This window comes from Varanus komodoensis, unplaced genomic scaffold (genome assembly GCF_004798865.1).
Source record: "Varanus komodoensis strain SLA01 unplaced genomic scaffold, ASM479886v1 scaffold5, whole genome shotgun sequence".
NCBI classification, from domain to species: Eukaryota; Metazoa; Chordata; class Lepidosauria; order Squamata; family Varanidae; genus Varanus; species Varanus komodoensis.
The window spans coordinates 32,836,349-32,853,893 of NW_025336087.1; the positions used below are offsets into that span (position 1 = coordinate 32,836,349).

The 17,545-nt window shown below is 40.1% G+C and overlaps 1 protein-coding gene across 1 annotated transcript in view; it reads left to right on the forward strand.

Annotated features, from left to right (window-relative positions):
- HSD17B4 (hydroxysteroid 17-beta dehydrogenase 4) overlaps positions 1-17,545 on the forward strand; it is a 70,558-nt gene that overhangs the window by 8,992 nt on the left and 44,021 nt on the right. Inside the window, exons 3-11 of the mRNA XM_044446242.1 lie at positions 3,270-3,377; positions 4,433-4,492; positions 6,440-6,461; positions 6,549-6,595; positions 6,684-6,768; positions 7,862-8,049; positions 12,241-12,332; positions 13,470-13,494; positions 13,800-13,928. Coding sequence (XP_044302177.1) covers positions 3,270-3,377; positions 4,433-4,492; positions 6,440-6,461; positions 6,549-6,595; positions 6,684-6,768; positions 7,862-8,049; positions 12,241-12,332; positions 13,470-13,494; positions 13,800-13,928 — 756 coding nt within the window. The remainder of the gene's footprint in view (positions 1-3,269; positions 3,378-4,432; positions 4,493-6,439; positions 6,462-6,548; positions 6,596-6,683; positions 6,769-7,861; positions 8,050-12,240; positions 12,333-13,469; positions 13,495-13,799; positions 13,929-17,545) is intronic.

Below are 17,545 nucleotides of genomic sequence, written 5' to 3' on the forward strand. Positions count from 1 at the left end.
AGAATTTAAAAAATGAATTTAAGTTTACTTTAGTGAATTAAGTCTTATTTTTTAGTTGGTATCCATTTTTTTTTGTTTTTGTTTTATTTTTATTCTAATGAATTTAAAGGCACTTGGTACAAGGGTTCCAGTCACTCGAGTCTATTTAAAATTATATGCTTTTAAACATTTGTTAACTCTGGGTACTTGACATGGCTGTAATTCCATATGGTTAACACATAGCCAAGTCAGTTTTTTATAAGCTACAGTGGAAGACATTTGTAAAGTTCTTGTGCTACATACAATTTGTTTGTGAATTGTCATGTTTTGCATTGTGGCCTTCCAGAGATGGCAGCAGATGAGCATGCTGTAAGTGGTATCAAAAGAAAAGACACATTCTTGTTGTTTGTTCATCAATACATAGAGGACCTCAATTTTGTGTTACAGAATACAACATGTGCTGACAACCACTAAGCAACATCTGCACTTGGAATGTTTGTATAGATATGTACACTGAAGTGTTACTTGTAACGTGTAAGCTATCGATATTGAAGTAGCTCTTTCTTTTCTTTCTTGTGAACTGATAACTCCATTCATACCTGCTTTTGTTGTGGGGAGTGTTCTAAAAACTGCAACTCTCCACTGTTAAGTCAAAGGTAGGTGCCCAAGATGAGTTTGGTTACACACAGTATTCCATCAACCTGGGTATTTTTGTGCTGTCACCCAACAGCCCTTGCTTCCAACTTATATTGGACAACTCCATGACCATACTGCTTATGGACTTTAATTGCAATGCTACTACAAGGTTTGTCCTTCTGGTGTCATACTGTAGTATTTTAGAGCAGCTTCCCCCAATCTGCTGTCCTCCAGGTGTTTTGGACTATAGTTCCTACCATCCTTCACCATTGGTCATGCTTCCTGGGACCAATGAAAGCTGTTGTCCCAAGCATCAGCAGGGACCAGGTTGGGGAAGGCTAATCAGGAGATGCTACTCAGAAGGAAAAACTGAAAGTCAGTGACTGGAGCTTTGGCCAGGCATGGGGCACTGTGGGCTAATATGGCCCATGATGGGTCCCCATTTAGAGTTCGTCTCAGATCCTTACTCCCTGTCCACATGCTTTTCCTACCTCAGAGGAGAACCTTTTGTCTCCCATCAGCAAAGGTCAAAGAATTTCCAACCTGCAGAGATTGCAAAGAAGGGATTTTCCCTGCATTTCCTCCACCACACTGTGCTAGGTTTTACAAAGAACTGCACTGCAGTCAATGAAGGATCACAGCATGGGGGAGAGGGTGGCATTCTTGCAGGAAAGTTGCTAATGGGGAGTGGAGTTGCATCCTTCTTTCAAAACGCTGTCTTTCACTCCAAGCAGGCTTTTAAAAAACTAAGGTGAAAGCAGGGGCATTTTGAGGAAAGGAGTTGTGTTTGGTATGTGGATTGGTTCTGGGCAGCCACATTGGTTGCTACATGCTAGCAGTAGGCTGCCCTTACCCACCTGTGGCTCCTGATGTGCTGGCAGCATGGGCTAAAAAGGGCTTCTCCACCCTGCCTAAATTCCTTGGAGCGTTAGGAAATTGAAATGTATCACACTTGCTGGAATGGCTTTGTGACACAGGTGAGAATCAGCACAGGTAAAAAATAATGATCAAATGGCCTTCTTTGAGAGCTGACTCGGAGAGCTAGCAAGGTGCCTGCAAACCACCTCTCCAGCCTGCTAGTTTTGCGCAGGAAAGGATATCTTTCCATGGGGGAATGACACATTCAAGTGGGCCATGGTACAGATACACAAGACTCAACACCACATGCCAAGTTAAATGCTTGGATTAACTCCTTGTTTTAAATAATGCTTAAGCAGCACTTCAAAAGGATATATGCCGCTTGGAAGAAAATACATAAATATTCTGGTATTCTTTTTGCCAGAATATTTATTTATTTTTATTTATTTTATTTATTAAAACATTTTTATGCCGCCCCATTCGCCAAAGCCTTGGGGCGGCTTACAACAATAAATTGCTTTAAATATGAAATTGTTCCCATAGTACTCCTGGATATTTCCTGGTATTTTGTTCTTTAAAATATCCTTCCCCATGAAGGTGAAATTCATTAGTTAGGTTGTCCGCTCAACATTCGCAATCAATTCCAGCAAGTAGAGAAAAAGGGGCAGCTGTAAATATTTGGTGAGATAGTGCAATTAGCTTTCCCAAATGATAAGACTTGGTCATGCAAGATTAGCAGACATTTCCCAAAGAGCTGTAATAGGTCGCCTATGCAATCTGGCTGCTTGGCTCTCTGATCACCATGACACAACTGTTGCCATTGCAGAAGCACCATGTGCAACACTGGCTAGCTTCCTTGGCAGTAGTGATAGCAGCGGCCCACAGCAACCAAGGTTCTGTTTGCTGTTGGGCAAGTCTTTCCCAGGCACACATGCCCTGCTTTTGGACCCCGCTCTGTTTTCTTACTACAGACTTACTTCTGATGATTTGAACTAACTAGCTTCATTAGTGGCATTTGGGATGGCAACGTTGCTTGCAGCTACTAATTGTACAACTGAATGAGATAATTTGCTGCTGCTCCTTCATTCAGGTGTAGTTTTCAAAATAATAGTAAGATACACCTTTTTAAGATACTTCATTAACCCAAATAAATGAGTGACCATAATCAATTTAACATGTTCAGTTGCATTTTCTGCTTTGGCCACATGGTGGTAATGCTGTTTCATATGAGCAACAATATGAAAAGTTCAGCTTACACTCCTTTTGAGCTTCTCTCCTGAATGGGTTGTTTTGCATTATTATTACTTAAGCTGTATTTTATACATGCTTGGGTAGGCAGTGCTCAGTTTCTGCCCGAAAGCATACAGAATAAAAAACAATGTATTGCTTTTTACAGTTCAAAATGCAATGATGAAAGTAAAATTATCATTTCTTCCTGAGATACAGAGTCAAGGAAGGTTTTTCAAAATTGTTGTTTACATCCAAATTCTTCAAGATTTACACTTAATGATTGAATGAATTGTTTTTGGGTTTTTTTAAAGCAGGAACTGACCAAAGGTAACTTTCATATGGGTATTTTCATTTATTTTGCAAGCTTTTCCAAGATGACCTCTATTTTAGGGATTTTTCTATGCAAGGCATTTATTAATCTACTTTTGATTTTGTCATAGCATTAGGATTACCACCAAGGTAATGTCTGAAGTATATCTTGAGCCGTAGCAAATTACAGAAGTTTACTTATAAGTATCAGGTAAAGTACTGGTTAATCCTGATTTCTCTTTTCTGTTGTTAAACAGTGAATGATCTTGGAGGTGATTTCAAGGGACATGGAAAGAGCTCCTCAGCTGCTGACAAGGTGGTTGAAGAAATAAGAGCCAAAGGTGGAAAAGCAGTAGCTAACTATGGTATGTTTCTCTCTTAACTCATCCTTCCCTCCACCAAAGTAAAATGAAAAATAGTCTGCTTCTTTATTTTATAAGCAATTGCGTGTTGCCTAAATAGTTCTATTCAGTACTTTTGGGTGGTATTTGAACTCAGTAACCCAGTTTGCACCCCATGAGAGCCAATCCTGGATTGTTAAACTCAGCAGAGCATGCAGGCGATGTGCTCATCATTTCCACATTTAATCAATCATACAGGAATCCACCCCCCCCTTTCCTCGGTGTTTTGTGACATGCAAACCTGGAAAGTCCAGGTTGTTTATGGATTAAACAGCACTGAGGTAACCCAACAGCAAACCATGGGAAAACCATAAACTGTGATGTCAAAGGCAATCTTGAGCCTAGGAAGGAAAAGATACTTGATGCTTCAAAGATCTTGTTTCTTTTAGCAATATGCTTTACCCTCTGAGGTTAGTGCAAATAGAATGGCTCAGATGTAAAGAACCAATGCAGTCACCATGCAGCCAGCAAAGCCTTCCATCCCCTTTCCCACTGCAGTCCATCGTTCCTATCTGCCAAATTACTTCGGAGGGTCTAGGTACTGGAATTACATGGGTTGCAGAGGCTGCAGTGAAGAGAGGGAAGACTGGCACAAATGTGCCAAATGTGTTTTCCATTCACACAAGGAGTACTTTGGATCTGAGCTAGGGGTTTCTTCTCCATGCATGTGAACCTGTCTACCATAGATATGTATTTATGTGAATAATGTTGGGAATATCAGAGTAAAGCCGGGGGAAATTGTCACTACAGCAGAATGAATGACTGCTGTTGGGATCTGCAGTCTGTTTGTTTGCTTTCACCTTACATTGTTCATGCCAGTGTGCTGCTGAGTGAAAGCCAGAATAGTTGGCATATGAAGACAGTGCTGCATGCAAAATACCCCCTAGGCATCGTTTTCAGGTTATGGCTTCATGTGCTTGTCTCTCCCCTTACCCCAGTTATGATGTCTCCCTTTTATTCATCCAGTGGACTCCCATTGCTGATCTATGCTTCTTTTGCTCTGTGACTTGTTTCTACAGATTCAGTAGAAGCTGGCGAGAAGCTAGTGCAAGCAGTATTGGATGCTTTTGGGAAAATAGGTATGATTTCAGGATTATGTGGATTACTTAGTGTGGTTAGATGTGTGCAGGCTCCTGTGTTAGTCTTGGTGATCATATTGTCACTTGTATAGTATTGCTCCATTTAAAGCATGTGCGTGCACACAGACAAGGTAATGTTTGGAAGTGATTATTTCATGTTCCTGGTTTGCTTTGTGACATTCAGAACCAGAAACTCTGAGTTGTTTGGGTCTTACACTAACCCATGGTATATGGAAAGATAACATTTTACCCATAAAGAACTCACATTTTTAAGTTCATATGTCAGGAAACAACTCAGAAACAAGGTATCCCTTTGTTAATGAAGAATGGAAACAAGGAGCATGCAGTTCATGTGCTTCATATTTCCTCACAATTCTTCTGTTAAACCCAGGAATTGTTGCCATGATGTCTGTACTAGTTCATTGTCTCTGAACTCATTCCTTCAAGCAAATTGTGGTTTAACTGTCTGACAAATAGAAGCTATCATTTGTTCTTTGCTTATGAAGTCTGACTTATGTAAATCATGGCTTGATGTGAAGTTTGAGCCTAGACTTCCTGGCTTGTTTGCACTGCTGTCTGCCCCAGAGTAGAGGCCTATGGCAAGAACAACTGAAAAAGGACACCACTCTGAAGGCTGGCAAAATGGTGCATGACAAACCAACCAGAAATAAGGGAAACAAGTTTGTTCATTGATCTGCAAGACAATTCATGGCTAAATCCAGGAATGATGGATAACATAAAAACATGGCTTAGTGTTGTGTGCAAATTCAGCTATTGTATTAACTGACATTAGTTATGAGAATCTGTGTACTAATTGTGGAAATGACTGACTTTTTTGGTTTTGGGTTATTTGATCCCAAGAGAATATTAGGAGTCTGCCCTGTGGGTTTTTTTTAGAACCTTTGCTTCTTGGCAATCATTGCTAAGTCAAATCTTCTGTACCAGTAATATCTGTAGGATCCCTTTCCCAGTATTATGGGCATAGTTGCACTTTTTCTTGCCCCTACCTCTAGCAGTCAATGGAGAGATACACACAAAATGATGGTGATATGGTAGCAATTCTGTGCCCTTAATATGTGATTCCTCTTCCCAGCAGCATAAGGAGGTGATTTTGCTGCAATCTGCTGAATCAGAATTACTTGGCACCGCCAATATGCTGCTGTGCAACATGAAAAGCCTGACATTCTGAGGCACCTTATTTCTGTCCTAAATAGAGATGCCATTTCCATTGAAATCAAGGAAATTAGCTTCCACATAGTTGCTCTGATCAGTTGGATCTGGATAGTAAAAAAACTACATCCACTTGAAGTTTCATGAGTACGCTCTTCTGTGTGTTCAAGCCATATCCTTTGGCAAGCAGATAGATTCCAACCCCTGGGGGAACTCCACTGGCACATCACAGTATGTGAGAACTGCTGATTGAAGCTGGTATGTCAAGAGTAAGGATGTTAATATTCATTGGGATCCAGTCATGCACACTTTGCAGATTTTTTGTTATGCATAGTACTGTAATGAAGCTTAAAATGGCATAGAGCAGTTACACATAAACAAGGAAAAACATTTTGCATCATTTAATAATAGAGTAAAAGCAGGAATTGGTATTTCTTACCTGTAAATACAAGTCTTTATTCAGAAGCGTATGTGAACTCACACGTGAACCCCAATTTTGCAGAAACATGGCATATACATAATGGATATCATGCTGTACTTTGATGAAAATGCAGAAATTACCCCACCAACAAGATTGAGGGTGTACAATACAAGTTTTCTTTTACAAGTACAGATCACAAAACAAAACATTATTCATTTCTGGCCTTGTTCTCTCTCTGTTTTTATCAGATTAAATGCAAATAATGTAGTGGTAAAAATTAGCATGCATACCAGAACTAGGAACAGAGTAGATGCATATTGATACATCTGAACATTTTGCCTGCATTTATTTTGCAGATATTCTCGTCAATAATGCCGGGTAAGTAAATCTAAATGCATGCTTTCTCTTCTTGTATTCTGTTTTTATAAGCCTGATTGAGTTTGTGATTATTCTGCTTCCTTGTAGGATACTGAGGGATCGTTCATTCACTAGGATCAGTGATGACGATTGGGGTGAGTTGATGAAGTAGCAAGAGCCATTTCTGCATACTTGGGACTCCTTCAAGAAATGCATGTATTCAGCCTATTGAATTCTTTCTAGATATAATTCACAAAGTGCATTTGAAGGGATCCTTCCTGGTAACCCGAGCTGCTTGGAACCATATGAAAAAACAGAACTTTGGAAGGTAAGTGGATTTGGTCATTCACTGAATGTACTATTGATGGATCCAAGGTTTTGTCAAGGATAGCAAGTAGGAAAATATTGTTACTGATAATGTGTTTATTACTTTCTTCCTAAAAAAGATGATATTTTAAATAAAAGAATTACCTGTCCTTTTTCCTCCCATATCCTCATCAGTAACCATATCCAATGTAAGCATCCTTTCCCGATAAGTGTATTTCTGGCACACCTGAGCTGTGTAAGCATTACCCTGTTCCTGGTGCTAAACTGTCAGCCTAACATGCTGCTAATCTTGACTTCACAAAGATTTTTCAAGAGTTGCACAGCTGTGTTTGTTTCTAAGAAACAATGGCTATAAAAACCAGGGAACTAGCCCACTGTGGCAATGGAGGGTAGTGAGTGAACAGCAATCAGGCTGGAAGCTTAGTGGGAGTAGCCTGGCAGGTGAGGAGAGAGACCTGGAAATGCTTATTGTGCTCTTGGAGACCAGGGACGGGAGTTAGGCTGCTGGAACTTAAGCTACTTTTGGACCTGCTGGAGACCAGAGTTGGGGGTGTTGGTGGGAGGGCGGGAATAGTCACTTTTCACCTGATGGAAGGGAGAGGAAAGAACCACAATGGCAGGGGGAGTGAGAGCAACTCCTTGTTTGGGCAGTGGGAGCAGGTGAAGTGGGAGTTCCAAGTCAAACGGCTTCTCAGGTAGTCAGAACACAGAGAGGGAGAGCGAGGGGAGCAGAATAGTGAATGCTAGCAGCTTCAGTGAGCAGAGGGGGTGCAAGGGAGGGGTGATGAGCAAAACCCACTTCTTGGGCAGGCAAAGAAAGTATCACACTGTGGACAAAGCACAAGCAGAAGATTAGAATTTTCTAATTTTATTTGGAAAACAAGTATAGGCAGGTACTGATCTGCCAAGGAGTGCATGTGGGTTGGGAAACTTTCTGTCAGGGGCCAGCAAAGGTGGGACACGCCCAGAGCACTCAGTGAATCAATCATAAAAGGGCTGCCATGTCACAAGGGGCAAAGTATCCTGTATCATCTTCCATAGCTCTTGTTGCTATGGCATGTTAACACGGAGATTTGTTCCTTTTCGTTTTCAAGAATAATTATGACTACCTCAGCTGCTGGAATATATGGCAACTTCGGTCAGGCAAACTACAGTGCCGCCAAGCTTGGCCTTTTGGGTCTTGCAAACACCCTTGCAGTTGAAGGCAGGAAGTACAACATCCATTGTAACACCATCGCTCCCACTGCTGGGTCCCGGCTGACACAGACCGTGATGCCTCAGGGTAAGCAACTGATGGACTGGGTGCGGTGGAATTTCTCTGACATGATTATGCTTTTGAATTTTCTTCAGTCTTTGAGCTTTGGGTTTGGTCAGTAAATCACTGAAATACCCCATTTTCGAAGCAAGAAGCCGCAGCATGCTGAAATAACAGCAGCCATTAGGAAACAAAACATAGAACCCTAAAAGTTATCTGTTTAGGATAATATCCAGTTATTATTACTTTAAAGAAAGAGAAAATACTAGAACAATCTATGGAAAACAGGTTTGCAAGTATAGAATCATGGAAGAGTAGAGCTGAAAGGGGCCAAGAAGGCCATCAAGTCAAACGTCTTGTTCACTGAAGGACTCCAGGTTAAAGCATCCTTAAAAGATTGTCATCCAGCTACATCTTGAATGCCTCCAGTGTGAGAGAGCACACAACCTCCCTAGGTAATTGGTTTCCGCTGCCATATTGACTTAACAGTCAGGAAGTTTTTTCTGATGTTCAACCAAACTCTGTGATCCTGGAACTACAGCCCATTTTTCCATGCCCTGCACACTAATTTATTTATTTTATTTATTTATTAAAACATTTTTATGCCGCCCCATTCGCCGAAGCCTCAGGGCGGCTTACAACAATTAGTTAAATAATTATAATTAAAAATATAAACATTAAAATAAAATACAACTATACAATATAAAATAAGCCGCCCTGGCCAGATAAAATTCAATAATATTAACATTTAAAATGCTGCTTAAATAAAAAGGTCTTTGCCTGGCGCCGAAAAACAAATAACGATGGCGCCAGGCAGACCTCTCTGGGGAGCGCGTTCCATAACTTGGGCGCCACCGCTGAGAAAGCCCTCCTCCGGGTACTCACCCTCCTAATTTCTTTCACGGAGGGTTCCCGGAGAAGGGCCTCTCCTGCCGATCTCAGGGGGCGGCTGGGCATATATGGATGCAAGCGCTCCTTCAGGTAACCAGGACCCAATGCAACTGAGGAGAGATCTTAGCCCTCTTCTGTGTGACAGCCTTTCCAGTACTTGTTGAATGCCATCATCTCTCAGTCTTGTCAAGGCTAAACATGCCCAGTTCTTTTAGCCTGTCCTCAATAAGGTATTGTTTCCAGTCCCCTGATCATCTGTTGCCCTCCTTTGAACCCTTTCCAGCTTGTCTGCATCTTTCTTAAACTGGGGTGCCCAAACTTGGACACGGTATTCAAGATGAGGCCTAGCCAGCACTGAGTAGAAGGGAACTAGTACTTTATGTGATTTGGAAATGATACTTCAATAAATACAACCCAAATATCACTTGCTTTTATTTATTTATTTATTTGCAATGACATCATATTGCAGACTGCTATTGAGCTTGTGATCTACAACATTTCTAAGATCCTTCTTGCTTGTAGCATTGCTGATCCAAGTATCCCCAATCTTGTAACTGTGCATTTTGCTTCTTTAAACTTCATTCTGTTGATTTCAGCCCAGTGCTTCAACCTATCAAGATCACTTTGAAGTGATCAAAGGGTATTATATTTATACCCCACTTTGTTCTTTCCAAGGAACTCAAGGTGGCTTTCATAATTCTTTCCCTCTCTGTCTTATCCTCTGAACAGCAACCCTGTGAGAGAGGTTGGGTCGAGAGCCTGTGACTGGCCCAAAGTCACCCAGTGAACTCCTTGGCTGAGTGGGAACCAGAAATCAGATCTCCTGAGTCTCAGCCCTGCACATTTAACCACTACGCTACACTGGCTTTCTCACTCAATTTTTTGTCGTCTGCAAATTTGCTAATCATTCTCTGTATCTCCTCATCCAAATCATTAATACAAAAGTTAGAGTGCTGGGCCTGTAACTGAACTCTGTGGCACTCCACTCATTACATCTCTCCCATATGAGAAGATGTGATTAAGAAGTGCTCTCTAGTCTGATTCTGCAGCCAATCTATAGTATATTTTGCTAAAATCTAAAATTAGGACCTCAATACTCTGTACCTATACATTATCCTAGCAGGATGGTTTTCTCTACCATGATAATACATTTCCCAAGACTGGGCACTATTGGAAAAAGTGTGTTGAACGGGATGTCGCATTAGACTGGATAAAGCTTTGATCTGATGCTGCACACAGTTTGAAATTAAATTGATTTTTAATTCCCATGGATTCTTAATGGATCAAATCTATATACATCAAGTTTATCTTACCTTAATAATTGTGGATGAAGCTCCCCCCTTGAGAATAATGTTATATAAAAGCAAGCTAAAGAGCTACTCAAAACTGTTTGCATGGCACATGTTGTGGGTTAACAGGGCCCATGTTCCAATTGCCAGTGAGAATGCCTGCTCTTTATCGGTCCCCGATGCATATTGCCCGTCTCCCATGAATGAGGTACCTGACTGCTTCAATACCAGACCTCTAGAGCTGCCTGACTCTGCTATTTCCACAGTGCTTCCGGTTCTGCCAGTTCCCTTTGGCTGTGTTTAGATACCTCTGTTTCACCTCAGGACATTTATGGATTGCAATATACTCACATCATTTGGTTCCTCAGGTGGCTTCAAGAGGCACATCTAAACAATTTAGTTGATTGATGACACTGTTGGTCTTTGTGTTATTGCTTGAATACTCTTAGTTACTAAAAAATAAAGTGGAACATTAAGCACAGATGCAAGGCATCAAAAAAAAATCCCTTTTCCAAACTGCGTTAAGAATTTTGAGCCCAACTCTTAAAATGAGCAATGCAATCAGACAGCTACAGTAAGCTAGATAGTGCCCGTTCTTTTAAAAATGGGCAAGTTTAATTTACTAACCTTGTGCAAGTGTGTATTTCACAGTTCTTAGTTCTTTTAGAGGGGCACACAGAAATGTTGCATTAACTTCTTTGTAGGAATCATCTGTGCCAATTTAATAGGTATACAGTGCTTTAGAAGGCAACGCTAAAAGCTTTCCAGATTTGACACAAGTAGAGTTGACTGCTTTTGAAAGTGGGGGAAAGTAGCACATACAGTATGTGAGGCTTTTTCTCCTGAATTGTTAAAAAACCGCATTTGTGGTACATTTAATTAGATATGGATTTCTTCCTGTTTATGGCCTCTCTTCTAATGCTAGGAAGAAATATGGACTTTGTGGAACGTATGAAACTTCCCTTTCCCATCTGAAGTATATGTTTTTGGGACTATTATTTAATCATCTTTTTTCCTTAAACTTTGGACATTATTTTAATGTGTCATTCATAGTTTCTGCATTAAGTGTGTAATTAACAGGCAGAAAATGTGTAAGCCGAACCCCACTCACATGGCAGGTCTTTTACCCTCCTTTTCCCCTTGTACAGCCTTCTGTGCCCCTCAAAATCTACTCTGGAAGGTGGGAGACTCTCCAGAACAGATTTTGAAGACATGCAGGGAGGAGAAAAATACCTCTCTCCATGCTTGGTTCCATTGGTAGCAGAGGTCCCATTAGTGGAAAAACTGGATAGAATTTCACCCAATATGTATAAAACCTGTTAACTGTTCATATTCATGACAGAAATGTATGTTTTGCAAAAAGCAGATTGCCAGTCTGCCTGCTGACTTCCTTCTTGACTCCAGTAGTGCCACATGGGTAATTTCTAATGCAAGGGGCAGTTTTAGCATGTTTAATGTGAGCAGGAAATTCAGTAAGCATTTTGAAATTCCATAGCATCATTTTTCCAAAGTGAAAATTGAGTCTGTCTACATTAGACCAGAGCTGTATGTGTTGTCTGCCCAGAAGGGTATTTTCTTTGGGCTGTGCATGTCACAGCAGGAAATGAATGGCAGGAGAAAAATTACTGAATTAGCAGCTTTTTAGCTTACAGTTAAATAATTATAACTTAACTTTGTGCCAGTTTGAATCATATCTGTATCATGTATCCCTAGTGTCCCAGCTTCCAATCTCTACTGATGAGTGAATTAAAATCAATCTTATTGGCTGCTTTTTAAGTAGGCATTGCTGTAACTTTGTATGGTATCTGTCTGACTTAAGTCACCAAAGGAAAGCACTGGATGGGCTCCTAACCCCACGAAGGGTAAAGTCTAAAACCAACATTGGGAAAAGGAGTGAGGAAGAAGGATAAGGAATGGATTTGAGCAAATGCATTGCACTATTCAAGCCTGGAATTTTGTTTCTTAATGTAAGATGCCTAGTCTACCATGTGCAGTGTTTGAATTTGTGATATGTTACTTTACACCCCATCTAACCTAGATATGCTAGATGGTTTCAAGCCAGAATATGTGGCTCCTCTGGTCCTGTGGCTTTGCCATGAAAGTTGTCAAGAGAATAGTGGATTATTTGAGGTAATTATCTTTTCCCCATTTGTGTGCATGTACATGAATGTTTGAAGAAGTCTAATACATGCAGTACCTTGTTTGTGCAGGATTGCTAAGGTTAAAATGCATTATGTCTCATGCTAAGTTAATTTGCAAGCAACAGTTGTTTAAATGCTAATGTTATGCCAATCAGAAGTTGGGCTTCTTGATCTAAAAGGAACTGGTGGAAATTGCTGTGCTATCATTGGATTCCCTCATTTCACTGAGATGGGAAGGGATGCAAATATGCTCAGAATATTTTTGTTTTTTGGACAAGGTACATCTGATAATTTTCAGTTCACTGTTCTCCTGATACAAGATCCCTGATAAGAGATCTCATGATTCCTTAACAGTAATGCATTGTACTACTTGGTAAGCTGGAAGTATGGTGGAAAAAAATCCTGAATGGGGGAAAACAGTATTTATGAAAGGAGCCTGACCACTTTTTGAACTTCAATCCATCCTTAATGGAAAGATAGGGCTGCTTTCTGGGCATGTAAACTATCCATTGTCTACCCCATGATGCAACCATTCTACACCATATATTCTAATTCAGTTACATTCTCAGAGTGTTTTCAGTTATGTAGTAAAGATAGCAAGAGTCAAGAAAGATCATCAGCAAACTCATATAACCCTTACTTTAAAATTATAAAATAAATTATTTAGAAAATCCTACTAAGAGCCTCAAAACAGCCCAGTGAAGAATGAGCATGCTCAGAGACCAAAGAATGCTGACAGACTCAAGAGAGTAAAAAAGAAAACTTGGTAGGAAGGAAAGTGGAAACTCTGGTTGGAGTGAGCCAGGGAATTAAATTGCAAACCATGGAATAACATTCTGAATTATCCTGAAACTGCTAACCATAGTTTCCTAGTTCAGATGGAATGGGAACCATGACTAATCTGAAACATCTTGCATTGATTGTTCATGCCATGAAAGGAAAAGCAAGAAGGGAGCTGCACATACAATAAAAGGTTCGTGTGTATCTTAAGCTGAACTATGGACTAGGCCATCATGTCATTTCTACTGAAGTCCAAGTTGTTGTTTTCTCCAGTATGCCATTGTATTCAGTTCTTGTTTGTTTGTTTGTTTGAAGTAATACTGACTTTTAAAATTTTATATAACAGGTTGGAGCTGGATGGATTGGAAAATGTAAGTCGTATTCTACATCTGGTCTAGTAGTTCAGAAAGAAACTGATTTTGACACAGAACACAATACTAAAACAATAAAATAAAATGTAGATTTAGTGCATGTGCCTTGATTATGATTTTTAGTTCATAATGGGAATTGTTTTGGTTCTTTAGCTAGATTTAAACTCCATTGGTAGCATTATTGTTGGTAATTATGGATTGAGTGCCGCATTTGAACTGTAGTGGCACCCAGTGATCCTGCAGTTTTTGATTAACCACTATTTTGAACTGTTGATAGGTATCTTCTCTTTTTGCTCTTTGTTTAGTACGATGGGAACGTTCCCTGGGAGCCATTGTTAGACAGAAGAACAGTCCAATGACACCGGAAGATGTGCAAAATAAATGGGAAAAGATCTGTGACTTTAATAATGCCACCCATCCTAGGACTATCCATGGTATAGGCAACTTAAATTTACTATAGTTTTGGTAATCTTACTCTGATCTTCTTTTCATGGAAAAATGGTGGAAATAATATTCTTATTTGCATCATATGCTTACGGAAATAATTGGCACTGCAGTGGCTGCGCTCTTAAGTTTTTGTTTCTGAAGAAGAGCAACAGTCTGCCAGTGAGACTCTTAGAAATTCAGTTGTACCAGTGTTGAACAAGTTAGTGAGGCTAAAATAATGAGATTTACCAATGTAAAGTAGTAGTTTAAATTCGTCTTCATTTCAGTCTGGCTTCAGCCCTGGTTGTGGAACAGAAACAACTTTGGTCACCTTGAGACTAGACAGGAAGAGGGTGTCTAGTCAGCAACTTTTGATACCATTGACTATGGTATCCTTCTGAGCCACCTTGTGTAGATAGGAGTTGGAGGCACTGCCTTACAGCAACTCCAGTCCTTCCAGAAGAAATGGCTCCAGAAGGTGGTGCTGGGGGACTTCTTTTCAACTCCTTGGCCCTTGTCCTATAGAGTTCCTTAGGGTTCTATTTTGTCTTCTGGTCCATTTGCTTATACATTATGTTGTTGGGAGAAGTTTCCAGAAGTTTGGGTTTCAGTGTTGCCAGTACACTGATGACACCCAACTCTATTTCTCCTTTTTACCTTACTCCATGGAAGCTGTTTCAGTGCTAAATCAGTAATGGACTGGGTGAGGGCAAACAAATGGAAGCTTAATCCAGTCTAGATAAGGTACCTCTGCTCATTTGGAAGGCAGGTCAAGGAATAGGGACTCAGCCTTGGCTGGGTGGGCTTACACTCTCCCTGAAGACACAGATCCACAGCTTGGGTGTATTTCTGTATTCAACTCTTACCCAGGATGCCCAAGTTTTGGAAGTGGCCAAGAGTGCATTTGCACAGTTAAAACTAGTATGTCAGCTGAACCCATTCCTAGAGATTTTTTGACTTGGCCACAGTGACATGTGTCATAGTTACTTCTTGCTTGGATTACTGTAATGTGTTCTGTGTGGAGCTTCATCTGAAGAGTGTTCAGAAACTTCAGCCAGTTTGGAAACCGGCTGCTGGTTGTTGGCTGGGGCTGACTATACAGAACACACCACTGCTTTGCTGAAAGAATGTCACTGGCTCCCAGTCTGTTTCTGGACACAATTCAAAGTTCTAGTACTGACCTATCAAGCCCTTTATAGAATGGGTTCAGGCTATTTGGAAAACTATATACCCACTTATGACCTACTCATACCCTGAGATCTCTGGGGAAGGTACTACTTTCTTCACTGCTTTTAGTACTACCACCTTCACAGATGCTATTGATGGAGATGTAAAAGAGGCCTTCTCAGTGGCTGCCCCAAGGTGCTCTCTCTCTTGTGTTTTCAGAGGTAGGCAAAATTTGTTCTAGCAGGCCTTTGGGAGTAGCCTGGACCTGTGAGACTGTGTTGGACTAGTTTTATTCTACATATTTTTAGCTTTTTAAAATTTGGTGTTTTATATAATGGTAATATCCTACTAATTTAATTATATTTTAACACTGGTATAGCTTTATTTATGTTTTACTTTGAATATGCTTTTAATGTTGTATGCTGCCTTGAGTCCCACCCTGCATTGGGAATAGGCAGAATGTAAACATAACAGCAACCATCATAATGCCACTGCCCTGTTGCTCTCTTCTTCCTGTCCCATCTCCAGAGATACATACTGTAGGTCAGCAACATGATTCCTTAACAAAACACCAACCCTTGTCAAGCACTGATTTCTTAACCTTGTTTGCCCTCTTCTAATTTATCTGTTCTCCCTTCCTCCTCTCCTCCTCCTCAAAGCTGCATTGATCTTCAGATACAATGCTAAAAGCCATTGTTACCTAGTTACTTTGAATGTTACCTGTTCTTCTATGTACTTAACTGCTAATTGCTTGACTGTATGATGTTCTGTAAACAAGTACTTAATATTCTGGGAAGAAAAACACTAATCACAAGGTCTGATATGCTACAAAGATAGTTCTGCTGTGTATTTTGCTTGCTGAATTTTTTTAGCAAAGTAGTAAGCTGGCAGTATTCAGCTTACAGGAGCCAATGTATCCTTAAATATTTTGCTAGGTCAGGAATTCAGCAATGTTGCTTTTGTGCAGCTTCCTGTATAGCCATAGTTTGGATGGAAGTTCCTTTGATTAATCTCTCATCTGTGAAAATTAGCAAAAGAGGCAGGAAAAACACTATGCATATCTGACAGGCTAATTTATTAAATTTTTCTATGTAATAACGTTAGAAAGTTTCCCTTGGTAGGAGAGCCCCTTTCCTTAATGCCTCAAGGCACTGAACTGTTAAGTAAGGAAAACTAATTAGAGTATTCACATTAAAAATAAAAGCTATGTTACTTTGTATCTGTAAGTTCAAGCTGTCCCAGGAGATTTCATTAAAAGCTATTACCAGCATTAACGTAAGTAATTTAATGCTGTGAAAGCTATTATATACTAAACTATCACATATAATTATACAAAAATACCAATTAACATAAGTATTTGCCTTTCTTTTGCCAGTATAGCCTAAAATTTGAACAATAAACTGTGACTCATAATGGTGTGTAGATATTTAAAGTGAGAGTATAGTCTAATTTTTCTTTGCCCTTTATTAATCTCAACAGTCTGGTCCAGCCAAGGTACCTCACCTGAAGAAATAAAGCCACCTGTATCACATGCAATATGCACTAATTGAGTGCAGTGATGAAATAAGTGTGAAGAATATAAATAAGTAAAAGGGAACTTACATGGCCTCTTATCTGTTGGTCATACTGATTCCCTGAATAGGCTAGGTGACGCTCCATAGCTATGCCTTCAAAGTTACCTGACTGACCAACATGTCAATTCTTTTCCCTAAGATGAAAACAAAATACCCTCTGCTTCGTCCAAGGATCTACAACGTTCCTCTCTTCCCATTTCAAAGACTGGCAGTATACACACAGATTCCAAACCCTCTTCAGGGGTGGGGTAAACAGAGCTGCTTCAGTTTCATTTCTCACTGCCTAAGCAGCTCATATCTAAGTTTTTTTTTTTGAGGGGGTGAGGGGGAAAGCAGATTGAAGGCCATTATCTCCTGTTTTGCTCCTAACAAGATAAAAGCCACAAAGCCTTGGAATGGCTCCATAAAACTATCCTGGTCTTGGACACCAGGAAAGTTCTTTATACTCCCTGTTGAACTTAATAACTTGCTTGCCATTCTTCCTATAGAGACCTTCCCATATGGCTGTAATTAAGAGACACAGAAATATGAACTGTGTCATTTTCAAAAATGATTTCTTCCTCTGTAATGATCTTTCTCTAATTGGACTTAGGTCTTAGTAATGAAAAGGCAAGATTATATGTTTTGGGTGTATTCGTGCTATAAAAGTATCTTTGCTCAATAAAACTCCATTTAAAAGATTCATAGTGAATATGGCATTAAATTATGATCAGTGCCCTGTATGGATTGGAGTTCATTTGGAGGCCAGTAAAATGAGACTTGTGGCACCTTAAAGACTCACAACTGAATTATGGTCTGTTGGCTTGGGCATGGGGAATTAAGGTTTCAAACTCCTCTTGGCTCTGCAGTTTACCTGATGGCCTCGGGCAAACTGCTATCTCTGT